The following is a 27,903-nucleotide window of genomic DNA, read 5'->3' as shown; positions in this document are numbered from 1 at the left end:
ATTTCTTCTGTAGGAAGATGTTTAACAACTTTTTCAGTGGTATAAAACTACTCAGGTTCTCTTTTTCTATATTTGAACTGTTTTATGATATAATTTTCAAGGTCTTAGCAAAAAGTTCTTTGTATTATCTTGTTATCTTCTACAGCCTATAGCATCTACAGTAATGTCCCGTTTCATTCCTGAGACTGGTTACTTGTGTTTTCTTTTTGCATTGGTATTTTACCACAGGCTAGATCCTTGTGTTAGCTTTGATAGTATAACCATTATTTATTTATTTTTTTTGAGTATATAAAAATGCCTGGGATTTGCTATTTAACTCTAGCCTAGAAGGTAAAGTGTGGCCAAAATATACATTCTATGTAATTTCAATACTTTTAAATTTGTTTATATTTGCTCTAGGGCTTAGTCAACTAGGTTAATTTCCAAGTGTTCTGTGTATTCGTGGAAACAGCAGTCTTATGGTGCAGTGTGTTTACATTCAGGAATCAAGAGAATTTTGTTAATCAGCTTGCTCAAAATTTCAACTTCCACCCTAATTTGTTTTATCAATTTGAGAAAATACTGAAATCTTACAAATAGAATTATGAATTCAGATGTTTCCTCTTCTAGTTCTTTGGGAGAAGTGGAATGAATATGAAAAAAATTAAAACAAAACAATAAAACAACAACAAAACCCACCACAGTCAATTCAAAACAAGACAGGAAGGAAGGAAAACTAAAACCAAACCCAATCAGCTAACCCCAAACTCTGAAAGTGGGACAAAGCAGAGTATGAAGATATGTTCAACTGTGAATGAATCAGTAACCAACACCATGTAAATGGGCTCAGGCCTCCAGGACCAGAAACTGGCAAGATGGATTAGGATGGGAAAGCCTTGCAATCACAGAACTTTACAGGGGCCACATGTAGGATGAAGTCTGCCCCAGTGGGAGATGCCCCAGTGGTGAACAGTGACTTGCAGGATACTGCCGGAGGCCACTGATGGTCCCTGGGGCCACCTACCTCCTTCAGCCTTCCATCAGTCTGCAGAGTGAGCAGGACTCACCCTCTTAACCCTGTGGGTGATATGAGGAAGAAGTCCCCACTCAGGTGTGGCCTATGGCCACTTGCCAGATCAGTAGAGGATAGACTTCTGGTCCTTACCTCTGAACAAGTTGTCCCAGAACTGTCCTGCCAGGAACAGGACCCAGTGAGTCCAGAAGGCTGATTAACAGCTGTGACAGCATCAGGTCCTTAGAGACCTTCCAGTGGTGTAGTGGTGATATAGCTGACGAAATCCATAGGGTTCACTCAGTGGCCCATGCTCCAGTCTAAACATTTCTCTAAACCTGTTAGGACTGTCCAGTTGGATCTGAACCACTTACGGTGAGCTTGGTCCCAACTGCCTTTATTTGTTCTAAGCAGGCACAGCCTAGGGAAGCACTTACCACCCAGGAGATGACAGGCCCTGGCAACTCTCCTACAATGCTGTTTGGTCACTTGTGCTGGCTGTCAGCAAGGCAGACAGACATGCCATCCCTTTCATTGATTGATAACATGGTCTCATGTTTAGGAGAGAAAGGACGAAGTTCCTGTCCTGGCCAGGGATACCTATACCAGTCCCCAATTTAAGACTACCCAAGTCTTCCAAGTAGGATTATGACGTTGAATGTTTCTTCTCTACCCGGGACCTGGGCCTTATCCCTGCCCACTGCACTGAAGCACCAGCATTGCCCCACTCGCCTGGAGATGCAGCTGCCCGTTCCTTTCAAGTGGAAGCTGCAGCCACTTGATTTCTACTCCACGTGAAGGCACTGAGCTAGACTTGCTCACGTCAATGTCCTGTGCACAGCTTACACTAGTCGAGGCAGACTTCTTGGGGAGTCTTTAGTCCCTAAAACAGTTCTCTATCTTAATGTTGCAACCAGGTGACCATCAACTATAAAACTATTTCATTGCTACTTTATAACAACAGTTTTGCCACCGTTACCAAACGAAATGTGAAATATCTGATATGTGAGCCTCGCAGGGTGGATCCTTCAAGACCCATAGGTTGAGAATCACTGTTCTAAAATCTATTCTCTGTTTTGACTGTGTCTGTTTAAGCCATACTCACCAAGCTCTAGGCATGGTTCCCTGAGGGGTACCCAGCCCTGGATATCTCCAGGGATCACTACTTTAGTGTGTCACAGGGCAAAGTAGCCACAAGAAACTGCTTGTGCTTGTCAAGGACAAGGCCATGTCACCCTTAGCTTTAGCAGGCAGCCCCAGGCCCTGGCCTTCCCAGCTCCTATGGGTATAGACACAGCTCGTGAAAGGCCTTAGGTTCAAAAGGAATTCAGGACAACCCTGAGGGACCTGAAGTGAGTAAATCTAGGGTGGCCAGCTGTGGTAGAGTGCCAAGCCCCAGGGCAGAAGCAGATGGAGTGACATCTAGTCAGCCCAGACTGGCCTAGGTCTTAGGTGTGTCATGAGCTAGATGGTGCCCTCCTCCCCGTTTATGTTCAATTCTAACAGGCACAGCCAACCTGCAGCCCACTAACCTGCATGTAGCTGAGGAATGTGATATACGCAACCCAACACAAACTTGTAAAATACTGAAAACATGTTTTTTTCTGACTTTTTAAAAATCTTAACTGTCTGGTTCTTGAATGTAAACTTTCTGGATGACAACACTGTCATGATGTGAAAAGGCTGACACTGGACACTAGGGGAAAGTGTCCCCTACCCCCAGCACTTCAGAATGTGATGTTCTCTAGTCTTTAGATTAAGTTCAAATGAGAATGGATGCCATTTAAAACAGCCTGGGTCCTGGTATGAGGGCACTTAGAGAAAAGACTCCCAGGAGATGGCATGTGAGCATGAAAACAGCCCCCCATAGTCAAATGTCCCCTTCAGAACCAAGCCTGGCAGACCCTAGATTTGGGACCCTTGATCTAAGCTGCCCAAAGTCTGTGACACTTTGTACACAGCCCAGGAGACTGACACATGTGTAGTCCTCTCCCCAGAGGCCCTGTGGCACTCTGTCCCCAGCTGTACTACATATGCTCAGTTCTTGTGAGGTGTGTGTCGAAGAGGGGGACACCAGCTGCCTAGTCCCAATGTACTAGTGACAATCTGGGCAACCATGCCAGAGTGTTGTCCCCTCTGAGCACCCTTCCACAGAAGCCAATGGCCTTTACTTAGCAACTAATACATTTAATTTTAGAATCTATGTGGGAAAATTCAGCTTAGTCCATAGACCAGGCTCTCCCTAAATGAGATCTGTGAAGTATTCACTCTAGACAGACAACGGCTAGCCTTTTAGTGTTCTTGAGATCAGGAGCTGGTTAAGGTGCCCTTGTGGTGCCCTCTGCAGCTGGCTCTGTGCACATGTGGTATGCATGACACCCACCTGGAACCTAGATGGCTTTGCCAAGGAGGAAGAGCAACTGACTGAACCTGAGCCAAGAAAGTCAGAGGTACAGCTGAGGAATGCCTCTGTCGTGGCTCTATGCAGACACCATGGAGGCCTGGCACAGCAGAGGCAAAGAGCCAGACTTGCAGCAGCAATGAGAGGGCTGGTTGATGAACAGGTAAGAAGGAAGATACAACCCCTGGAAAGCAGACAGCCTGGGATGGCTGGACTCCAGAGGGTCCCATCAGGACATCCCTGCCACCCAGAATCTCCAGCAAGGCTGAGCAGACAAACAGTTAATGGGCCCCCCACCTTGGGTCCCGGTGGTCACCTCCCCAGAGGTCTCTGCTGAGGGCTTCCCCTAGCAGGCTGTCAGGTTCCTTGGGCTGGTTTGGAATGCTGATGGCTGCCACTCTAGCAGCCGGAGGTTCTGTGTCTGCACTGGTTGCAGGTGAGGCCACAAGGGGGACCTGCACTGAAGTAGGCACTGAAGGGGAGAGGGGATTCTGGTGGCATGCAGTGTGCTCCAGAGGAGGGTGTGCAGTCAGCACAGTGTGGCCTCCAGGCGTAGAGGAGATCTGCTGGGATGAACTACAGGTGGGCCTGGAAGATTCTACCAAGGAAGCCTCTGGAGGCAGCTGAGGCACCAAACTGCCCTTCCCTCTAGAGAGTCCTGGGCGGTCACTAGTCTTGCAGCCTTCTGCCTGGGTCCGCAGAATCTTTGGTCTGGGCCTGGTGGGGCCCTTCTGTCTCCAGTAGGGTAGATGTCTGTGGCCCAGTCTGTTGACCCAGCGAGGTCTCTGGGGGAGGGCCAACTGCCAGGAACCCTGACCTTTTGGGCCAAGGCTCCGTGGGTGCCTTCGCAGTTGATCCATTTGGGTCTTCATGGTTGCAACTTCCTGAGTCAGGCCTGCCAAGGCTGCTGCAAGCCGGTCTAGCTTGTCCGTGAGGGCAGTACCAAGGTTATGCAGCTCCTGCTGCAAGGACCTGCCACAGGGGCATGGTGGCTGAAGAGAAGTGGGTGACCATTTTGACAAGACAGTTGTGGGAAGGGGAGACTTGCTAGGTGACTCCGGAGGGTCTCCAGAGAGCAGCTTCCCTTGGGTCCTGGCTAAAACCAGAGGAAGGGTGGGTAAAAGTGCTTAGATATAAGGATCTTTTCTCTAGCCCCAGAGACCTCTTTAGTGTAGTCAGTATCCTGCCCCATAAGGCCGGGTTTCCAGAGAATTTAATCTTAAGTTCCCTTTTCCCCAAAATGGTCTAATTCTTCAGTCCCACACGCCTTGAATGGGTCTCACCCTAGGCAACATGTTGCTAGTCAGGGCCCCTGACATTCTTCACCCTCTCAGCCCAGAATGGAAGAGAGATCGGCTGTCTGCTGAAGCCCAGGCAATGGCCTGAGTGGCCCAAGGACTCACATCTTGTTTCACCAAGTTTTTAAATTAAAGCAAGGATCTGATACTGTGGCAGGAGGATCACATGTTCCAGGTGGCCTGGGTTACTTGGTGAAACCTTGTCTCAAACAAAAACTAACAAACACCACAAAACAAAATAAGAATGTGGTCTGATGCTTCATCTGAAGGGCAGCCAGGGCAATACGACCTTGCCTTCTCAGAGGAGCCACAGCTCAGAGACACAGCAAGTACCCAGCACAGGTATAAGAGCAAATAACTGCATGTGGCATGGACACTCAAGTCCTGCACACCTCTGAGGTCTTCCCAGCACAAATCAGGGCATGGGGACATCACCCTACTGTTGTCACTGTGGGTCCCTGGAGCAATGTATAATGTGAAGCCTGTGCTCTGTGCAGGATGTTAGCTAGGTCACTCAACAGTGCAAAGGTTCAGGTCCTTCAAACCCAAACTTTGACTCCAGATGCTTCGCAATGCCTCTAAAAGGTGATCCTGTACAGGCACATCTATGAAAACCCTGAAGTGAACTGTGTACTGAGTGGCTTCAGTGTAACACTTTCCTAACCATGGCGCAGGGAACTTGGAGCATGTTTACTTCTTTATGATGGGACCTGGTTCTAATTCTCTCAGCGGCCTCTAAAGTACAGCAAATGCTGGAAAAGCCAGCAGCTCACCTGCGGCACTGGGTGGTCTATGTCCAGGCTCCAGGTCCCTGGAGTCTTCAGTACCCTTGGGCTCAGGCTTTTCCTCCAGCTGAGGGGCAGGCGATGGGTGGCCAGCTGCTGCTGCAGAAAGGACACAGCACTGGGGATTAGGACAATACTGCTTTGTCAGCATCACTCCAACATGGGGATATTCTGATGAGCCACAACCCCCACTCCTACCCTCACCCAAGGAAAAATCTTCAACTTTTAAACAATGATTAAGTCAGACGCAAGGTGCTGGGGATCCTAACACTGACGGGCTAGCCTGCTGTGCATGTGGGGACCCACTGTCATTTCCTACTAAGTCCTCGGTGTCTTAGAAGGAAATGTGAGGAGTGTGGGTCATCCTGAGCCCCGCACAGGTGGCAGCCAGAGCCTGCGAGTGGAGCGGCCTCTGAAGATGGTTCCCTGGCCCCTACCTCCTTTTCCTTCAGCATTGGTGACAGGCCCAGGCTGGCGTGTGCGCTCTGCACCATCTTCTCTTCTGGGTGGGTGGGGCTTCTCTTCTGCTCTTCCTGTAGAAACAAAGTCTGGGTCCCAAGGTCACAGCTCCGGTGGAGAGTAAAGTGGCTTGTAATACCAGATGCCATTTCTACACTTCCGGCCAATTTCAAAAGTTCTATTCTCACTGTGTATGTGATGTTGGCGATCAGACCCAAGGCCTAATGTATGCTAGATAAGTGCTTTACCAATGAAACAGATCACTTTGGATACTTCTTTTGTTAAAATTGTCAAGCCTTACAAATATTATTGGATTCTATATGGTGAGTATGCGTGTACACATATGCATATGTGCATACATTAATGAACATATATGCTGTGTATAAATAACATGTATGTAATATACACATCATTCAGTGGTTACCGAGCTCTCCTAACAGAGCACAGCTCTTGACTCAGGCTCGCTTTCTCTCTGGCTCAGCTTTACAGGCTGTAAAGCATAAAAAATTAGAGGAACATTTTAATGAAAGCCAGCAAATTGACAGTGGGACTCGGAGATTGTTGAAGTCTGGACCTCTGGCCCACTGGGGACATGTGGCTGTCATCCAGGGAGACTCCAGGCTCACCTGCGCTGAGGCTGCTGCAGTCCCTGGGCTCTGTTCTCTCACGGTCTTCCGCAGAACAGCTATTGCTGTTGACTCTTGGAGATGCGCCAGAGACAGGGCACAGACGAACAGGGTCCTTACAGGAGGGAGGCTGGTCTTTCTCTGCGTCATAAGTAAGCTAGCATCAGAGTACTGACAGGCACCGCAAAGAGCAGCCTACTGCCATTCCCACCCCCATGCCAGCAGACTCACGCTGGAGGGGTGACTGCCAAAATGCAGGCTCTGGTCTTAGGTCTTCTCCATCAGAGCTGCTGAAGCTGGAGCTGGAGCAAGGGCTGGGACTGGGGCCAGGGCCAGTCACGCAGGTGAAACGCAAGGGCCTCACAGGCAAGATCCCCCTCAGAGAGTTCTCCAGGCGGTGCAGAGGGGAGGGCATGGTGGCTGTCTCTAAACAAAGGAGAAGAGTTCACCGACTGGTACCTGACAGCACCAGTCTGGATAGCCAGGCACTCGGGATTTGTCTTTTTCTGCTCAGCCACACCCTATTTGGGCTCTAGTGGATCCTGAATAACTTACTTCCTGGTCACAGGCAGAGAAGCAAAGCCAGAAGCTAGCCATGTCCCTGGCTAAGTGAGCTTCAGAACTCTCTGGAAGTTCCTGGAAGATGTGGAACTCCCGATCAGGTTTCAGTTAGGTCTTGAGTCTTGCAAGCTCAGCAGCCCTTCCTACTGGGTAGATGGTTGCCAACCCACTTCTTAGCAGACTCTCTCCTCAGCACCATGCAAGAGCTGTCAGTTTACTGAGAGCCACTGATGAACTAAGTGTCATCATTCTACCCACTGCAAAGACTAAATAGCAAGGTCCTGCTAGAGCCACCTACAATCCACAGCAGGTGTACCTGTTAACACCAGCAGCATCTCCACTGCAGAGACCCCCCATAGGTACACCAAACAGCATCCTATTCTTTCTGTCTGCGTCTATAAGCCGTGCAAGGAAAGGAAGATAGGACAGAAATAGAAAAACAGAGACGGGAAGGCTATTGGCTTGACAAAAACTAACTGGAGGGAAATTATGATGTATATCCTGAAGGTAGCTCACCCTCTTGTGGCCATTGCCATGTTCCTGGCCTGGTGGTCACTTGGTGGCAGGTGGAAGTACAGGTCTGTGGACTGTCTTGATGCAGACTCCTGCTGGGCACTTCTCCAGGACGCTGTCTGAGGTGGGGTGGCTCAGAGGCCTCACCTCTCAGTCCTGTTTTAATGAGAAGAGTCCTGGTAGTCCTACGGTACCTCATCCTGCCACAGAATGGACAGAATTTCTGCCACTGCCAGGCTTTTAGCACACAAGCTTCAGGTGTGGGAATGGCCTTGCTTGGTTGCTGCACCAACCCAAGCCATATGGAATCTCAGGAGGTATAAAATTTAGTGCCCAGACAACAGGGCATAATACAGCCATGTCAGAACACTTGGTCAGCAAAGCTCTGGCTCAGTGGAGCAGCAGACAGTAGTTCTGGGCCTCTATGCCCTGGACTCTGCACTCTGCCTATCGCTCCTGCACATGTCGGGAAGTGACTATCCATCTGCCTGCCTGCCTCAGGGCTCTGGCCAAGCTGGTTTCAGAGCATCCTCTCAGCTCAGCTGAGATCTGAGGGCTGCTTGCCGCTGCCAAAGCCAGTGTAGGATAGGAGCGACTGCTCTTCTCTCAAACACCCACAAATACCATTTTGTTACCTTCTCTGTCTCCAGTCCAGTTCCTGGGCTCTGTTCTCTTCAATCCCCTGTTGACAGCCGAGGAGCATGGCCAGGCAGCCTGTGGCCTGGGAATAGGGATCTCTCTCAGGCAGTTCTCCAGGCCTTGGAGTGGAGAGTTTCCTGGTAGATAGCCTGTGAAGGTCAAACATGAACAGTCTATGATGGGTTGCCAGTGCTCTGTGAATCCCTGCAGCCTGCCTCTCAGTATGACATCAGGTTACAGGAAGTCTAATTTTTCCACAGGTTTCAGACACATTGCAGACAGCACTCCTAGCCATACAGTCTTATGTAAATAATATGAACTAGATTATGTGAGGTTCTAGAGGAATAAGGTTAACAGACAGCACTGGCCGCATTCCTTTGTGAGGCACCTCCTGTCTACTCTGGACCTGGGCAGAGGTTGTAAGCAAGGGAGTGTCATGTGGGGCTAATGTAATGTAGCATTGCATAGCTTAGAAGTAAAAGCCACAGCAGACAAAGGTGCTTGGCACAAGTCTAAGTACACAGGAGTTTGATCTCCAGAACACTATGGTGTTGGAAGATTTAGAACTGACTCCTGGAAGTTGTCTTCTACCATATATATGCCATGATACACACACAGGGGTAGGGGGAGGCTGAAAGTTGAAGGGCATTTGAATTGTATACTGTGGGTGGGGGGTAAGGGTTAGGGCTGGGGAGGGGGAGGGGTTGCCTCAATAGGACTCATGAAGAGGAAAAAAAGCAGGCTCCATAACAAAAGTAGTCTCCTGAACTTGCAGTAAAATGTTACTTAGCTTTTCTACGTATGTGCCAGACAAAAGCAAAGAAAGCCACCCTGCCCCGATTAAGCAGTGTTTGGAAAACCAGCAGAATCTTTGATCAGGCAAGAATAGGACACACATAAGCATGTGACCTACTCAGCTGGTGCTGGTCTTCAGTTTCAGCTCTGCTGCTTTAATAGCTGTGCAGTGCGACAAGCCAAGCTTGACATTGATCCTGCTGTTGACTTAGAGCCACATAAATCAGGAGCTTGGTAGGTGTGGGTTTGGGGACTGTGAGAAAATGTAGCTCTCCACAGTCATCCACAATGCCCGAAGGAAGCCCTGGCAGGCTGGTTTTACTCATCAGGGGAAACTAAAATGAGTCACTCTTTAAGCTGCCATGTCACGGATGCAGATGTCAATTTTACATTTCTAGGTCTTCCCATTAACAACAGATGTGGCCAGGGCACAGATGGGCAGATGAAGTGGGTATCCAACATAGGACAAGGCAGACATGATTGTTCCAAGAGGGAAGGCAAAGGTAGATGCTGAGAGAGCTCTGTAAAATCCCCAAGTTTGGTCTGGAGAGATGGCTCAGCAGCTAAGAGCATGACTGCTCTTCCAGAGGTCCTGAGTTCAATTCCCAGCAACTACATGATGGCTCACAACCTTCTGTAATGGGATCCGATGCACTCTTCTGGTTTGTCTGAAGACTGCAACAGTGTACTCACATATATAGATTAAATCTTTAAAAATAAATCCCAAAGTTGCCAAGACAGACTTCCTCTGGCAGGGCCCAGGGAAGTACATGATACTGAGTATAACTCTGAAGGCGGTCTTCTGTGGTTCTCACTCTACTTCCCCTAAGTTGGAGGTCAGTTAGTATTATAGACACTTCTTTTTGTCTGGAATAGGGAAGTATTTACACTAAGGGAAATTAAGGACACATGGCCAGTCATTGTCCTATCCTCTCTGAGCTAAGTCACCACAACAGAACCTCTCACTCTGCCAAGACAAGTCCTGGGTCTGCTTCTGTGTCGGAATTCCCGCTCTTCTTTTGGTGCTAGAGCAGAGGTAACAGTGGACAAGGACCTTGGACTCCTTCCCAGAGGACTACAACCTCAGCTGGACCAGCTCACCTTTCCCAAGCCGTTGCCCCTGGCTGCTCCTGGGGCTCCTGAAATCCAGATCCCCATCACTGCTGCTGGCTGAGGAGAAGCTGGTAGGGGTACCCTGGGAGCCACAGGGTTGAACCCCAGGTCCTTCTCTCATGTAGCCCTGCAAGCTCAGAGGCAGAAGTGGCTCCCTTGTAGCTTCTGCAGAGAGAAGAATAATTGGGTCAAGTCAGAGCCTGCTGGAGAAATCCTTGGGCCTTAGAGTATATGGCACCAGGACACCTAGCCCAGAGATCCCCTCCCACTTCCGGGGTTTCCCATGGCACTGATGAAAAGTCTATCTAGCACCCCCTCTCTGCCCCCTGCAAGTACTCTTGGGAATAAGGAGAAGTCCTCAGAGCAGGGAAAGTAGGTGGTAGCATTTGATTCTCAGCAAACCTGGATAGCTATTTGGGGGAAGGCATGAGGCAGGGGTTAGGAAAGAAGGACATATACTTGAGGAGGCCCAGAGAGAATGATGACCAGCATCTTCCTCCTGTGTGGACAGGAATATCTGTTAACCCAGGCCCAAGTACCTTCACTGTGAGATCCTTGTTGCTGTAGCTCAAACCTCTGAGACCCGGCATCTCCTAGCTGAGGACTTCTGGACCATGAGATGGCTAGTGACTGAAGAGGTGATGACCCACCTGGAGGGATGCCCTTCAGACAGGCCTCCAGAGCTTCTAGGGGTGAGCTTGAGGCCCTGCTGGCTGGACAAGAGAGGCCACCTTATCATCTTATCTTGCTGGGCTCTGGCCTGCTTGTCAGACCCCAGCTTGGCCCTTGGCTGGCCTGTCCACAGCCTGCTTCTAGAGCAGGCTCCAAGGATGTGATAAGCAGGAAAGCCTCTAGTGAGGAACTTTGAATGTGTTTTCCGCTTCTGAAGAAGGAATGAAGCTGACCCCAACTCTGAGGAGAAGGGTGGAGCCCACATGCAGTGGTCAGCTTTTATAGCCAGGACCTCACTGCCAAAGGAAGGTCCTGAAACCAGAGGGCTGCCTGCACACGGGCATGGATTAAGAACATGGACTACAGTGTAACAGCTTGGGAGGAGAGGCAGGGAAAAGGATCCTTAGCTGAAAGAGAAGCAGGTACTTGTGGGCTTTGGAACTCATTCCCATGGGAATATGTGGGTAGATAACCCAGAACTTACCTAGAGTCATGGGGCCCCAGCGGGGCACACGGACCTCTCTGTTGTCTCCAGTGGAATAGGAGCTATAGCCTTGCCTGCTAAGCTGGCAGGATGCTGGCACTGGGGGACTCTGGGCCCAGCCATCTTCTACCTTCACCGTGGCAAGCATACTGCCAGCTTCATGACTAGGGTGGGGAGGAGTCTGGAGGTGTCTCATCCCTGCGGGAGAGGTGATTGCTGGGGAGCCTTGATTTCAGGCTTGGACTTCCCTAAGTTCTGAGACGCTTCTCTTTATAAGGTTACAAGGGACTTTCAAGGCTCCTCTACTTCCATAGCAGTCACTGGCTCTGGGTATAATCACCACCTCTCCCAGCCCTGGGTGCTGCAGAGCTTTCTAAGAGATTTTAAATATGAATCCCTTCCTGGTTAGCAACAAGTCAGATTTTGCTTCTCATGAAGCAGGCTTGGCTCAAGCCCACCCTCTCTAAGCTCCCAAGGCTGTGTTCTGAGGAATACAAGCTTACTGATGAACTGACAAATGATCTCAATCCAAATAAATGTACCTGCTAGGATCCCCAACCTCCAGTCATAGCGCCTAGGCTGCACACAGGACAACAGGAATCCCCAGTCACAACAACAGCCTACTGTGTTAGAACTCTTACCCTCTAGTTCACTTCTCTCTACTGCCCCAGTATCCCTTGTAGAAGGTTCTGGTACTTTTACCTCCTCTAACAAGAGCACTGACTAGGGATCTCCCACTGCTTTGCTCTTTGTACAGTGATGAAATCCAATGGGTCCTCTGACTAACACGCTGCTACAAGGCATCAGATTTTGTTGTGGGGGGCCACACAGCTGTACTCAGAGCAGGGAAAGCAAGCACATTACATCTAGCTCCCCCACCTCTAAGCCAGTGAGCGGCCTTTACCTCCAGAATGTCTTTTCCCTGGGTCCTCCTGCAGCTGCAAGTCTGATGCTCCTGAGGGGCTGGGACGTCGGTCTGGAGCTTTTGGGATCTCCTTCAGACAGTTCAGCAGGCCCTGAAGGGGACAATCTCCGGATGCTGCCTCTGTCTTCACTAAGGGAAAAGGCACAAGTCTCACTTAAGTTCAGTATCCTCAGTCTCCTGACAGACAGACAAGGATTGTCCTGGGCGCTGTCTGAGCATCACAGGGACAGGAACTAGGACCTGTAGACTTTCCAGGTGGGCAGCATCTGGGCACAGCTATCGCTCAGGGTGGAAACTGAAGGAGTGGCTGGAATTTTCGGAGCTCTGACTACAACTTAGCTTCAAGGCATATCAGGCCTTGACAGACACATGTAATGTTCATACATTAGAGTAATTCTGTAATTAAGCTCACCCCAAGCCAGAGGATGGAACAGCTCTACAGATGCAAGACCAAGACTCAAAGCTTGACAGTTTTTTGAGGAAAATCTCAGGCAGACCAGAGTGTCCACTGACACTTGATTCATGTCAACAGAAGCGACATTTGAGCACTGAGTTCTCAGAGTCCCACATTAGAAGGACCAGAGAACAGTTAGGAAAACAGGGTCAAGCTTGTTGCTGCTATCCTTGAAAGAGCCGTTAGGCTTCAGATACTTGAGTGCAGGGACACAGGATCATCCACAGTGGTCATATCATGGGGGACAGTATGGAACATAGTAATAGCTATGAGTGGCAATCTGAACCTTCTGGGACTTTGGAGACTTTGGCCTGGGCAGGCCAGGTACCCAGGGACTCACCCGGGCAGGGCAGGCTCCCAGCCTCTACCTCAGCTCTCGTCTGCTTCAACACACTCAAGCCAGGGAGAGAAGGCGGCAAGTCTGGGGCTGTCCCCCGGTGCTGGGGTCTGGGCACAAGGATCTCCTTCAAACAGTTGATGAGGCCTTGCAATGGGCTGTTCTCAGGAAGGGTTCCTATGCATGTACAAGGCAGCTAAGGTCAGTGTAGTCCTGACAGGCAGCATGAGACCCTCAGCTATCTCCATCTCTGGGCACCGGTGAACCACCCGTTCAAACACACAAGGCTTATCTTATAGTATTGTTCTCAACCTGTGGGTTACAACCTCCTTGGGACTAGCATATCAGATGTTTACACTGTAATTTGTAAAAGTAGCAAAATTACAGTTATAAACTAGCAAGAAAATAATTTTATGATTGGGGGTCAACACAACTTGAGGGATTAAAGAGTCACATTAGGAAGGTTGAGAACCACTGGCTTATGGGGACGTCATGGAGTTCAGTTGGGTGAGTGACATGACCTTCACTGACCCCACTCAGCTCTAGGCTGCTCCACCTCAGGGAAAGGCAGCCTCTTACCTGTTCCCATGCTGCCTCGCTCCTGTCTTAGGTAACTCTTGCTCTGGCCCAGGCTTTGAGTGGAATGAATGGAGGTCTCTCTCGAGGCTCCTACACCTTCCTTCTCTATAGATAATGGCTTATCATCAGTTCCTACTGCAAAACACCAACAAGGCCATGTTAGGAAGAGACTCAGACCCTGGAGTCTCCCCAGATCTGTCTACCTAAAGAATAGGTCACTCTAGTTCTCCAATATTTTGAGAGTCACCCAAATCCTAAACAAAGATGGCTAGGGCCATCTTTGGAAGATCTGTCCCAGGAGGGCTGGAGGCTGTTTCCTCTCTCCTTCTGGTCTAGCTGTAAATACTAAGACTGGTTCATGCCAAATGCTTCCAGACTCTTTCTCTGATCCCAGTCTGTGAATCTAGCCCAGCCGATGAAGCCAATAGCTACAGCACAGGTCAGGCTTGTAATCATGATTCCTATGTGATTCTTGTAAGACAGATGGCACATGGAACAACAGCTAACTGGAGTACATATTTGGGGAATGTCCTTTTTAATCTTTATTCCCTTAACTATTTTAAATTAAAACACCACAACAGGACTGGAGGATGACTCAGGCACTAGACGCTAGGCACACAACCAAAAATAAAAAACCCAAAACATTCAGACAAGTACGATTTCGAAGAATTCTGAAAGACAAAATGAGACCCCAGAGAAACTCTAGTGACCAGCATTGCTTCCCTGCTGCTAGCTTTGCTGAGACAGGCTGAGAATCCGACCTCCAGGGCCTGTACCTTATGAACTGCTCAGCGCTCCCTGTGTGCATATATAGTCCTCAGCGATCAACATGGGGGACAGGCCATCTGGAGCTAAGCTTTAGATCACCTAGTCTGTAGACCAGAGGCCAAGTGCATTTTCTCAGTATCTAGAGACCTCTGTTTCCAGTTAGCTTCAGAGAAAGCTGAGGCAGAGAAAGTGAAGAGTCCAGGGTCTAAGGCCAGGTTCCAGGGCTAGGCCTTTACAATGTTGGATGTCTCTGTACACATTAGGTCAGACTCACTAGCAGGTAAGGGGCTTCCGTGTGCCCAGTCTCCAGGAGGGCCACCGGAAGTTGAGCTGCCTGTGGGTGTGGTGGCCAGGCTGGGGTGGCTTGCAGGGCTCTCCGGAAGAGAATTGAGCAGGCCTCGGGGAGGGCAAGCTTCCACAACCACAGCTACTGTTGGGAGATAAAGAAGACGCCAACTGGTAAGTTGTCCTAACATTACCGCTGTCAGTGTTTTCCCTGTCATGTTCCACTAACAACCACCAGGACAGGAGCCATCGACCTGAGCACTGCCACTGCTGAGCTCTGAAACTTTACAGTGCATGGTCTTGGCTATGACCTGGGAAAGCACAGAGCATGGAGTATAAAGCCATTCTATACCTCTGCTCCCTTCTTTTTTTTTGTTTTTGTTTTTTGAGATAGGGTTTTTGTGTGTAGCCCTGGCTGTCCTGGAACTCACTCTATAGTGATGTTCAGGGGTTTGTGAGCTGTCATGTGGGTTCTGGAAACAGAACCTAGGCCCTCATTGAGACCGTGGAGCCATCTCTCCAGTCCGGATTGACACAGTTCACACAGGAGCTTATCCATTTGTAGACTAACACAAAGCACCAGGGGTGTTCTCATGAAATCCCTTCCTTTCATTCCTCGTTACCATGAGAACACTTACTATACCATCTCAAGTTGAAACTGTTTTGATCATATCAGGTCCTTAGTTGGGAAAGTTCATACTACCAGATGAGTCCTCATGGCCTCGAACTCAGAAATTCGCCTGCCTCTGCCTCCCACGTGCTGGGATTAAAGGCGTGCGCCACCACTGCCTGGCTCTGCTCCCTTCTTACGTTATCCAACATTAACTAAAGAGGGCCGAAATGGGTCATGCTCAAGGGTGAGGTCGGTACTGAGCTGACCAGGTAGACAGGGAAAGACCAGTTTGTGAAGCAGGACGAGCAAAGGCTGGCCAGAGGACCTAGGCCCCATTGGTTATCAGGACAAAGCTCAGCTCCTCTCTTGTTCTTCATCTTCTTACTAGGGATGAACACACTGCTCACCACCATACAAAGTGCACGGCAACAGGGAGGGATCCCCAGGTGGCTGGACCCACACAAGAACACCAAGAAAAGGCATGAGCTGTTCCTGTACCCAGCAGGTCCCAGAAGCTGAGAGGATGGATGGGTACACAGTGAGGAGGTCAAGAGCAGAGCTGGAAGGCATCTATGCACAGCCCTGTGACGGTAGTGAGGTTACTCATGCAGCTTATGGGACTTACCCTCGGGGCTTGTTTGCTCCCCATCCAGACTGGTGCTCCCACTCTCGGAGTAGTCCTCAGTACCCTTCACTTCTCCAAACAAGAACTCTGGAATCTCCTTCACCAGCTGCACTAATGCGGTGAGGTGTAGGCTCTGCTGAGGCTGCTCTCCTGTGGAGGTGTGTGAGCCATGTGCTCAGTCACCTAGCTCCTCAAAGAACCCTTTCAGTCACAGACAGCAAAGGGCTCAGAGAAGGGGGTGCTGGACTTAGGAGGGTTCTTGCCCAGTAGATCTCAGTAGCTCCTCCTGTCTCCTTTCTTTCTAAGGTAATACTGAAAGGCCCTGTGGTCTGTCTGGTTTTCTACCTTCTCTCCCTTACCTGGGCCCTGTGTGCTACCTCTACTGTTTAAACTGTAGGCTGGCTCTGGGTAGTGGCAAGTGGGGCCCAAGGCAACGGTTCTCCCTGACATGACCTCAGGTTTTATTCTTAGCATTTCTCTATGGAATAGACCACATGAGTCTCCAACTCAGAGCAGCAAGGAGCAAGACTCAAGAAGTCCTGGACTGAGTTAGCTGAAGTCAAAGTGTCATTTGAGGGGCAGAACCTAGGAGCTCAAAACCATGACTAAGAGGAAGTGCTCAAAGTCTATTGGGAGGACCTACCCTGGGAACTATGCTCCAAATGGGGTTTTTGTCCCTTATCCTGGTGGCTCTCTCCTGATGTGGCTCCTCCAGCCTCTGCAGGTGACAGGAAAGCAGAGAGAGGAAGCAGCTCAGAGGTCCCTGGGGAAAGGAGGAGCAGTTAGTTACGTCAGGAACTGAGTGGCATTTACCCTCCCACAGTCACACGATGGCCCAGATGCCTGCTTATCTATGTATAGCTTTTCATATATCTTTGTGTGGTCATCAAATCAAAAGACCATATACCCCTAAAGCCTTGTACCCAGACCCCCACTCTAGCTCACAGAAACAAAGAAAGTATCAAAGGAAAATGCAGCCCTGGGCAGCCTCAAGCTCTGAACACTCCTCTCAAACTCCTCAATTCACAGGTAAGGAAACCAAGGCCTGGAGGAGCCTAGGGTCCTAGACTCAAGACCAGCAACCCTCTTCTGTCCCTGCAACCCACACTCTGGAGGCCTCAGGACCTCACCCACAGACACCAACGTCTCGTAGTTTTCCCGCATCACGTCTCTGTAGAATTCCCGCTGCCCCTCCTGCAGGAGCCGCCATTCCTCTTCAGAGAACCGCACAGCCAAGTCCTTGAAGCTGATGGGCACCTGTGGGTACAGTCTCCGGGGGGGTTGGCTGCAACCATGCCAACAAGGCCCACCCAAACTGTCCCTTAGAACTCAGTGAGCCACATGGGTCTCTTGGTGTGCAGAAGTAGGTGGGACCTGGCCTGGGAGAAGCAGTAACTGGGACAGTGGTGGGGCTAGCTGGGTGCCCAGGATGATGTGCTGTCAGCAACCTTTTAGAAACAAGGTCACCATGGGTGTAACTTGGAAAGATGAAACTACATTCCTAAGTACGCAGGCAAGCCCTACATTCACTCTGTCAGTGAAGAAGTGAATGTCCAAGGACCTGGAACTCTAGCACTGTGGCATTGAAAGGGGGACATCAGCTTATAAAAACAGCCAAGGTCTAGTATTCTTTATCCCAAATTCCTGGGGACAGATCCATTTTGAATATTTGGTTTTGAATGTTTTCATGTACATAATGAGTTATTTTAGAGATGACACTCAACTGTGTTCTTTTGTATATACCTAGCTAATGGTAACTTTTACAGTGTTTTTGGTATGTTGTACTTTGACTACAAACATTTAAAGGAGCTCAGATGTGGACTTCTCCACACGTGGCATCACAGTGCTCAAAAGCTTTGCCCTCTGGAGCATTTTCCATCTTAGATTTCTGAACTGGGGTTAATCAACCCACATAGCAATAAATAAATAAATAAATAAATAAATAAAATTAAATAAAATCTCACTTAATGCTCTTCAGCAGGGATGACATAATTTATGTCAGAAATTAAACACCATCAAAAGGCGGGGGAGGAACAGCAACAAAAACCTCAGGAAGCCTTGAAGATCTAGAGACACTGACCCTTTTCCACCTGCCAGCCAGGTAGCAGGTGAGTCAGGCGCTCATAGGCCTGACCTATGCTTAGGGCCCCTGATCTCAGCTCCAGTGTGGGTCCAGGTTCCTAGCTGCTGGCAGGAGGTCCCACCTCCACTTTTCCAGTCCTACCTGCCCTTCATGGCTTCAACTGTCCACAAACCCTGGTACAGCCTTGGTCAATTCCACTGCGGAGAGCTGTGACACCCACCACCAGGCTCACGCAGCAGAAGCATGCAGCAGAAGTGATGTCCACAAAGCCCCCTAGGCCGCAGTCTGACAGATCCACCTCACCATGCTCCCTACCCCAGCCCTCCCACTATTGCCACTTAGCATCGAAATAGCATTGTAGTGTGGTCATTAGGGACCTCCTGCTCAGAAGGAGCCCAGAATCCCAGGGCCTTCAGGAAACACTTTACATCTACACTCCACACCTTTAGCGACTATGCTCACCTGCTTCCTGCGGCTTTGTAAGATAAAAGCAAAAGCTCTTACTTTAAAAGTGATCATTAAAACAGCCATGAAAACTCAGACAATGACCAACATCTGATAGGCACGAGCTTCAATGATGGCAGAAATTAACCATGCAAATAACACAAACAGAATGTAAAATTAAGGAAAGAAGCCATCTAGGTTAGAAACAAGCATGCTTTGCAGGAAGGAATCGTAAAGAAAATGGCGACGCTTCTAATAAGGCAGAGGAGACTCTACTGCCTATTTCATGCATTTGTGTCACTGATTTTAAAAACTATCTCTGCTACAAACTGGCAGCATTGTCATCCACTCCCCGACATCTCTCTGCCTGCCATTCCTGACAGCTGACAGCCATCAATGTGCATACATGGACTCACGCACCCAGAGTCCTGACGTTTTGAAGTAGTTAGGCTCCAGTCACACATCTGGCCAGGGACAGCATCTCCACTGACTGCCGACATCTGGAAGCCCAGAAGGGATCAGAGGCAGTGTACTTTGCCTCTTGGCTCACTGTGCATTCCCAACCATCTCTATGGCCTGCTGGGCAACCCAGCAGACTCTCTACCCAGGCTTAACTTGTGGCTCTGGCCCACTATGGCCACTATCCCTCAGGAACATATCAGGTATTCCACAAACCTCTAGCAGGGAGCCATTTTGCATTTCTTGTTGGCCTCCTAGCACACAAAATGTGGACAATCTTAGGTTCTGTAATAAAGAGCCAACAGGGTAGGCAACGGCACTACTGCCCTTCAAAATATCTAGCACCAGGTGGCCCCAGGCAGTCACCTGGAAATGTGCATCTCAAAAGGGTTTCTACCTAACCAGTTAGAGGTCAACACAGGCTTGTGGTGAGAATTCTGGAATTTTTGTTTCTTTTTTTCTTTTTCTTTAAAAAGAAAAAAGCATTTTAAGACTATTTTTGTTTTAATCCCAGGGGTGGGACTACGGGGCTGCTCCGAAGCAGCTGACTGTGATTTGCCTTATGCTTTAGCAGAGGCATGGTTCTGCCAGATGCAGAGTTTCTGAGATTGTGTGACATCTGGAGTTCTGGGGATTTTCAGTGGGTATATAAATGCTAGAGCCTCAATAGGTGGGGTTGGCGGTCATTCAGGGGGGTTGGTTGCAGTTTGTTGGTAGCAGGGTAAAAGAAGAAACAAAAGGAAAGAAATTGGATTCAGAGGTCTCTATCTCTGTCTCCCCTCTATCCTTTCTCTCCTATCTAGTGATAGCGAAACAAACAGGAGGGGGATAAACCGTGGGAAAAAGAACCTACAAAGGAACAAAGACCAGCTATAGAGGCTAATCTGTGTGATGCAGTTTGTGCTGAACATACACCTTCTTTCTAGGTGTCTTCAACTGGGTCAAGTGCTAGTGGACTGACTGACCTGTTCTCACTAACAATCCTGGGTCTGGAATCTCTGGCAAGATTCCCACAGTGAACATTCTACATAGGTCATTCAACATCATGCTGGGCGAGCTAAGTGCTTCCTGGTGACTGCACTGGAGGCCTCTGGGAACCTGCCCTCAAATGTCCTCTTGACGTCACCCGAAAGATGGTGCCTTTGCGATTGCCGGACTTATCAGATGTGTTTCCACTGTCATGGACATAGCTATGGAGCTAACTACCCACTGAGCCTGAATCCTCATAGGTGTCTCTAAGCCTCAGATGCTCTTGGGGGACCCTACCACAGGACCCCATTACACTTGGCCATCTTACCCCCACCCCCATGTATTCTACCCATCACTTTCTAGCCTCCCCTTTGGCATCTCTGTGACAGCTCTGTCCTTTGGTCTCTTCTGGTGCTATCCTCTTCCCCCTCTCCCTTCTGGTATCCTAGCAGTCAGTGCCTGGGAACCATGGGGGCTGGCAAGTGGGAAGAAGCTGCTGAGAGCAGATTCCCAGGTCTGCCATAACAGCTCAGGGTCCAAATGGGCATATGTGTGCCTCCTGCAGACCAAATATCCATATTTTACTCCCACACTTTAAATATGTATAGATGCTGATGTGATGAACACTTATATCCCTTAAAAGTCATATAAATTATGGTGTATGAACATTGACCACCTCATGCACTTAGTAGACAACTACAGGGGATCAGAGAAGTTACACCATCAAGAAGGAAGGGGCCATAAAGCCCAAACAATAGAAGCCCCTGTTTATAATCTAACCTTCTCACTGTGATGGCTAAGGGAATCACTGGACTGTGTGGCCAAGCCATGGCAACACAAAGACCCAACCCAATGTGGCCTGCAACCCAAAGAGCTAGAACTGGCCGGCTGTTTCAGACCCTGCCAGAAGGAAGGGTGCTCCTACAGAATAGCATGGGCTTACAAACTGAGTTCAGCAAAAAAGAAAATCTTGTTTGTGGATCTCTGGCCTTGGCCACATGACCTGCATATTATGGCCTCCATAGCAGAACTCCTCCTAAATAGCAGCATGGCTCAGGCTACCACAGCTGTATGCTTATGAGACAGCTCTGCATTAGCACTTGGCTTTCCATGCAGGGTTCACTTTAGGTGAGAGTGATTAAGCTATACACAGATTAAGGCCATTATCTGGGGGAAGTAATTTCCTGATAAAAATGATGGGGCTAGCCTCTTCTTCCTCTCTTACTCGTGCTCTTCTGCTCTTCCGCCTTCCACGGTGGGACAACAGTGCTACTGGATGTGAAGAGCCTCCTGGTGCTCACAAGCTCATGTTTTAAAAGTTTGTTCCCTGTCTGCTGAATGATTTTAGGAGGCTATAGAAACTTTACAAAGTGGACCTAATACATCACTGAGTAAGGCCCTTTGGGATGTAGTACTCCTGGTTCCTTCATACCCAACCCCCTATCTCCCAATCACCAAGACGTAGAGAATGCACACTTTGCTGCCACAATGTTCTGCCCAAGTACAGGGGTCAAATGACCACAACTGAACCCCCTGAAAACATGAGTCATAGTAAACCTGGCCTCCCTTAGGTGTTTCTGCTAGGTCTGTGGTCAGAACCAGAAAAGCAGCTAACCACACATTAAGGCAACCCTTGCCAGGCACCAGGTCCTTGCCTTACACGTTAGATTTCTCAGCAGCTACAACTGTGGGGGGAAAAGAAATCTGGTTTGTTACTGTTTGCTTTTTGAGAGGCAGCCTCACTATTGTAGCTCTGGTTGTCCTAGAACTTATGTAGGTCAGGCAAGCTTTAGACTCACAAGAGAGTCTGCCTCCCAAGTGCTGGGATTAAAGGTGTGCACTGCCACACTCAGCCAAAATCTGTTCTTTATAAGTGACCCATCTTAGGTATTTTAACATAGAAATACAAAGGAGACAGGAGGCAAGATATTTCAACAGCTGTATCTGCATGCATTTTCAGTTTGTCAGCTTCATTTCTCACTAGAAGTAGGCACCTGGTTTCCCTCCTCCTGTGCTTCGATTACTATAACAGAATACCTGAGACAGGGTGATTATAAAGAAAATAAATTGACTTCTTACAGTTGCAGATGCTGAGAAATCCAGGGTCAAGGGGCCATGCTGGTTGAAGGCCTCCCTGCCACATCGTATGGTACGTGACAGTTTGATGGGGAAACAGAGAAAGCAAGCCAGAAAGGCCTTCTAAACAAGACTACTCCCCCAGTCACCCATCAACCCCAATGACTTTCCAACAAAGCATAAACATGACACTAGGCATTAAGTTCCTAACAGGTGAAATTCAGAGGATACTGTCAAGCCACAGCATTTCTATTAGTCTTTTGTGAGACTGCTCAGTCCTTTTGAGAGCCACAACCTAAGGTGCACGGAATGACCACATATTAGTCATGGGACTTCAGCCAAATGGCTGCCCTATCTGAGCATTAGCAAACTCATCTGTACTAGTGGATCATATCCTAGTCCACAGGGATACTGTACAGACAGGATTAATTACCATAGGCTACAATAAATCTAGCATAAATGCTGTGGCTCGTGTCACCAAGGCTATCTGCCTAATCTCCACCTCAGGCTCTTCTATACACCACTCCTGACTCTGGGGGGCAGCATAGGTGGCTCTTTATCTCAAGGCTAAATATAGCTGGCTCCTTTAGGCCTTTGCCTGCAATGTTTTCCAGGCCTCTCTCCAACTAGCCTCAAAAGGCCATCCTCACTGACAGGGTTTTGTTTTGATGCGGATGAGAACTCGCTCTGAGTGGAGAGATGCTCCCTTCAGAGCTTTCCCAAATGGAAGAAGTCGAATTGGGGATGTTGGTCAGATGGTAAAGTGTTTGCCTAGCATGCGCTGGAATTAAGTTCCCAGTGCCACACAAAGCCAGATATGGTAGCACATGCCTATGATTCAGGCCGTTGTAGGAAGGTCAGTCAGGTCAAAGTCATCTTCAGCCACATGAGAGTCTGTCTCCAAAAATATAAATAAAAAGCAAAGGAAGAGAGAGTGTGTGTGAAGGACAGGGAGTGGGGAAGGGGAAGAGACAGAGTGGATGGGGAGATTAACTTCAGAACAGCTACCGCTGGCTTGCCATCTGGACCTCTGCCCAATCATCAGAAGAAAACCTTCCAGGATTAACTAGGACCACTGTAGATGATCAATCTCCTTGCTCATAACTCCCATGATGGCTTCCTAAGAAACTGTGTCAGTCTCTGTATGAAATTTTAGTTTCAGCACTCAGTCTTGTATCAGCCTAGCCCCATTGCCCCAGCATGCCTCAGGCTACCAGGGTCAGACCCTGTACCATGGCTGCTACTCACTGTCCCCAACTGTAGACTGTGCACACACCCCTGTGATTCTGTCACCCCTGTCACAATGAACATAAAGATCTTAGACCATCTCTGCCCCTCTTCCTTAGCCTGGGACCTTGTACTCTCAGAGACCGTGCCTGACCATCTTCTCTATGCAGTATATGAATACTCTTCCTTGAACATCAGGTTGGAGAGATCTGTGGTTCAATTCCCTCATCTACAGAACAGAAAACCCAAATAAGCAGACTCTAGGATGGGGCCAGTGGGAGTATCTGAGCAAGAGTCTTGGGCTACCTGTTAGCCATAGCTAAAAAAGACGCTTCCAGGCCAGACAATGTTCGATTTACCTGGCTTATCGTTTCTCCTGAGATTCTTGTGGGGTATTAGTGATGTCCAGCCACGACCTCAACACAGTTGCCTAAGTTTGGCCAAAGCTCGTGGACCAAAATTGCACATCTGACTCTGGGTGTCTACCCAGAAGGCAGTGCAGCAACTGCCCTGGCATCTTCACAGCCCACGATCCTGCCGAAACTGTACCTAGGCCACAACAACTGATGTGGCTCTTCTTCAGCTCTGGGACTGACATATTTTACCAGCATTAACTTCGATCTGTTTTCTTTCTCCCCACTTTTCCGGCCCAATTCACGGGGATTACGTATCTTAACAAAAATAAATGTCAGATTTAGTTATTCCCCCAAGACCTGCTGAGGCTTCAGTCGTGCACACCCTCTCACGATCTTGTAATGAAAAGCCAAAGGAATGAGTTCCCCAGGTAGAAAAAAAGCTCCAGGTCCGTGTGTCCTGGGAGAAGGGGAGAGCCTTAGACTTCTGGTTAGGGAATTCTGGGCACTGGCCGACCTTGATCGGCTCACTCGAGCTCAAAGTCGGCGGTGACGGATCCTCCCGGGCCTGTTGCCCTGGGGACTGCGCTGCACCAAGAAGCCCGACCGCGGCGTTCGTCGGTCCGCAACGGCTCGTCTTACCTGGAGCGCCATGGCGGAACTCAGCTTCGCGACTCCCTGGCCCACCCAGCTTCCGGTGCGGCTCTGGCTGGAGGCTGCACCGAGACCCTCGAGACCCTCGGGGACAGCGGCCCAGTTCTGCACGACAGGAAGCGGGGCCGGGGAACTCGCTACACCGAGAACCGCAGAGTTGGCTCGTCTGGGTCGGTCTGGCGCTTCGCATCCCGGGAGGGGTGGTCCCGCTTCCGCCCGCAGCCCCCAGCCTCACAGCGGTAACGACGCAAGCGCAGACTACACTTCCCAGAGGGCGCCGTGCCTGGGGCGTGGCTTCAGGGGGTGTGGCGGGGTTCTCCTTTACTGCTCCGTCCCTCACACCTCTAGCTCCTCAGGTTCAGGCACCCGCCTGGCACTGGTTAGTTACATCCTGTCGAGCTTGCGGCTTGCGCATGCTCAGGTGCAAACAACCGTTCATCCAAATAACCAACCATCCACTCCTCCGTTCTCTTTAGCATCCGGCGCTTTCTGAGTGCGCCCTGTACAGGTGCCAGGTTAGGATGCATGGATAAAAAGGGACCAGTTTCTCCCGTTGGCTGCAGTCACGTAAACCCGACCCTGAGTGGCTGAGGGCCAGGGCACAGTGGCTCACCGCTACACTGATCTGCATCACTACATTTTATGTGACTATTTGCTTGCTCGTGTTGCCCACTGATGGTGGCGGCCCCAGTAGTTCCTGACAAACGCTAGGCTTAAATATATGTATGATGTGTGGACTAAGTGTGTGCCCCATCTCTGGATTCATTTGTGCTGCTGTCTCTGTGGTGCAGACATAGTCCTTAGGCTGCACTTTGAGGCTCATTTTCCTTCCTGGAGCCCTCGTCTTTCCCTTCATTGTATGGGAAAAACTCAAAGAGAAGTTTTTGGAGCTTTGAAACAGGTGCTTGGAGCCACAGCAGAAGCCACCATACCCAGGACTTGTTCTCGGCTCTCCACTCCTAAAAATGTCTGCAGGGGCGTCCCCTTATCTGCGATCCGAGGAAGGACGATTTCTCCCTAGCCACCCCAGCATAGCTCTTTAGTGACTCTGGCCTACGTGGGCTCCACTGGCATACTGGCTTTGTATGCTGGCATGCCAGAACACATGATCGAGCAGAGACCACTAACATTACTGCCCAGCACAGCTGAGTGAATTTCTTCCTTCACACTCTAAGGACAGGACCGCAGCATGGAAAAAGAAAACTGAAAGTTCAGTCCATCTCCAGTAGCATCTCAGGGTAAGTCCTAGGCCTCAAGCCAGGGACCTATGATCCCTAAGCCACAAAATCCTCTCAAAACCTTTCAAAAAGAAAAAAGGAAGACATAATTTACAGCATGTGAAGTGTCTTGACGCTGTTTTGCTTTAAGTGTCCTCCTGTCTGGGCTTGGTGCAACATTTGGAGATTTGGGCCATCTGTCACTAAGAAGAGCTTACACCATCAAACTGGCTGAATGGCCAGTTGTTAAAGTTACAGAAACAACTGCTGCCCATTCATTACCCTTTTGACTATTTTTTGCCTCCACACCAGCCCTTATAATCTTTACATTAAAAAGTTTTACTCCAGATAACAGGGGTGGTAGTCTGGGATGTGATACCATGACAAACAATGATTGTGTTCAGGGAAGGGAAAAGATTTTATATTTGTTGTTTTTTTTGTTGTTGTTGTTTTTTTTTTTTTTTTTTTTTTTTTGAGGCAGGGTTTCTCAGTGTAACCAGCCCTGGCTATTGTGGACTTGCTTTGTAACAAGACCAGTTTGACCTTGAACTCACAGAGCTCCACCAGCCTCTGCATCATGAGTGCTGGCATTCTAAAATGAGCAAGGTTGCAGAGTTGTTTTGAAATGATAGTCCTTGGCTATAACAAAGGTGTTGTTAGTCCAGCTTTGGGCAGACACTTGCTGGGTGGGCAGCCTTGTAGAAGAGCTTTTTCCCTACAAGGTTGCTATGGCATTTGTGCAAGGTTGTGGTCTTGGCAGTTTTTTGTGGCCATTCTTGCTATCAGCAGATATGTGTGAGGAAACCCCATCCTTACCACCAGGGCTTCTTGACATTTTCTGTCAGTGGTTGACATAGTGATTCTATCAGTTTAACATAAGTAGCTCTAGTTTGATCTCAACAATTTCACATGAGCTCAAGGGATGGAATAGAAATCGAATACATTAAAAAAGAAACTTAGTAATTCCAATTAGTTGTTCAGTACATTGCTATTCAGAGAGCTTAACTTCTTACATATTTGGTATTTGGTTACCTGGCCATTTGATGAGTTGGCTTTGAGTGGACTAGCCAGCTGTCTTACTCAAATGCAACAGCTAGTTTCTGTGAGCAATAAACTGTGCTATCCATTTCTGCATATGAAAATTAGCTGGAATTTTAAAAACTTTTTGGTTTTCATTACTGTTTTCTTTCCATCTATGAGGTCACCTAAAAGACTTTGGAATTTCCCATGATGAAGGTTTTATAGAAGAGTTTGTTTTTTAAAATTTGCTCTACAGTCAGAGACTATGATGTTGATTGTAATGGATGTATCTAAACTTGACATTGTCTAAAGTTTACCAAGCAGCCAAGTTACAAAAAAATCCCTAAAAGAAATCTTATAAGGTTTTAAGTAAGCTTGTCATCTTGTGTTGAGTAGCATCCATAGTAGTTGTGGGCCAGTGGTTGCACACTCCTGCTAGAATTTTCTGAGACTTATTTTCTGACCAGTAAAACAAAACAAAACAAAAAAAAACATTTAAATGTTTCACAATTCCTTCAGAAGAGTGTTCATATTCTAATGTGGGTCGTAACGATCTAGTTAGAGATTAAATCAAGCATATTGATCATGTTATATGCACCTTTTATATATTATTATTTATTTACCTTTTGGTTATTGAACTGTGTTAAAAATCTATGAATTTTGTCTATTTCTCCCTTTATGTATTTTGTGACTGTGCATAGAAATTTAAAATTATAGTATGTAGAAGTTTGGTCTGTTTTTTTCATTCCAGCCCTGTGCTACCAGATATAAGACTCAGACTCAAAATATATTTAGAAATACTGTGGCCATATAGTTAGGTTCTGGTATGACTAGATAATAACTTAAAATATCCCATATATTCTAATCTACACTCTGTCACATGGCTGTTTACCTGTGTTCAGAGATCATGCATCCATCTTGCCACATCTTCCCCAGTGAATCTCATGGGCCTCTCACTATTTCCTAGAATCCTCTCTCTTGCTGCCAGTGATCCACCTCTAATTTCCTGTCTCAGCTCATTGGGCAAAGGCTCTTTTATTGACAGGTGATGCTTATAAGAGATTCTCCTTACAATAGTATTTTCCCAGAGAATTGTTCATTTTAATTCTAGGGAGTAACACTATTTCCAGCAATACATTTTGTCTATAATCTCTTTTATCTGTTATAGAGATTGCTGGGTGAGGTAGTTTGAATGAAAATGGACATCTTGGACTGTTTAAGTCTGAAACTCCTTGTATTGTTTGAGAAAGAGTTACTAGACTCATGAATAGTTAGTCCAATGGTAGGCTGTAGCCAATTAATATGTCCCATTAATCTTTGAAAATGAATAAGTGATTTCAAATGATCTCTAATTTGTACATTTTGTGGTTGAATTTTGTGTTGACTTATTTTAAAAGCCAAATAGAATCTTCTCTTTGTAGTTTTTCAGAAGCAATCTGTAACCTCCCAGCATGACAGAATTCTTTGTGTTTCCTTAA

The 27,903-nt window shown here is 48.3% G+C and overlaps 1 protein-coding gene and 1 long non-coding RNA gene across 21 annotated transcripts in view; one reads left to right on the top strand and one right to left on the bottom strand.

The window, feature by feature from the left end:
- Nucleotides 1-208: 208 nt before the first annotated feature.
- Nucleotides 209-25,421, bottom strand: Krba1 (KRAB-A domain containing 1). 19 transcript variants are annotated; one of them, NM_001362144.1, is made up of 18 exons: nt 24,177-24,478; nt 17,054-18,950; nt 16,567-16,686; nt 15,924-16,073; nt 14,675-14,830; nt 13,633-13,767; nt 13,057-13,230; nt 12,242-12,391; nt 11,338-11,535; nt 10,721-10,894; nt 10,170-10,346; nt 8,270-8,422; nt 7,638-7,790; nt 6,792-6,986; nt 6,561-6,701; nt 5,913-6,008; nt 5,464-5,574; nt 209-4,488 (listed from the first exon to the last, which is right to left on the bottom strand). In NM_001362144.1, the coding sequence occupies exons 2-18, from the start codon at nt 17,085-17,087 to the stop codon at nt 3,674-3,676; spliced, it is 3,132 nt and encodes a 1,043-aa protein (NP_001349073.1). In that variant the 5' UTR covers nt 17,088-18,950; nt 24,177-24,478; the 3' UTR covers nt 209-3,673. The 19 variants fall into 19 exon arrangements, with proteins under 19 accessions (NP_001349073.1, NP_598683.3, NP_001334082.1 ...); NM_133922.3 differs by having other exon boundaries at nt 17,054-17,193; NM_001347153.1 differs by having other exon boundaries at nt 14,675-14,827; nt 17,054-17,193.
- The window catches only part of Gm16630 (predicted gene, 16630), a 264,503-nt gene continuing 261,255 nt past the window's right edge, over nt 24,656-27,903 (top strand). For both annotated transcript variants that reach the window (NR_152250.1, NR_152251.1), the window contains exon 1: nt 24,656-25,426. This is a non-coding gene — a long non-coding RNA (predicted gene, 16630). The remainder of the gene's footprint in view (nt 25,427-27,903) is intronic.

This window comes from Mus musculus, chromosome 6, assembly GCF_000001635.26.
Source record: "Mus musculus strain C57BL/6J chromosome 6, GRCm38.p6 C57BL/6J".
Classification (NCBI taxonomy): Eukaryota; Metazoa; Chordata; class Mammalia; order Rodentia; family Muridae; genus Mus; species Mus musculus.
This window is presented reverse-complemented; position numbering and strand designations above follow the sequence as displayed.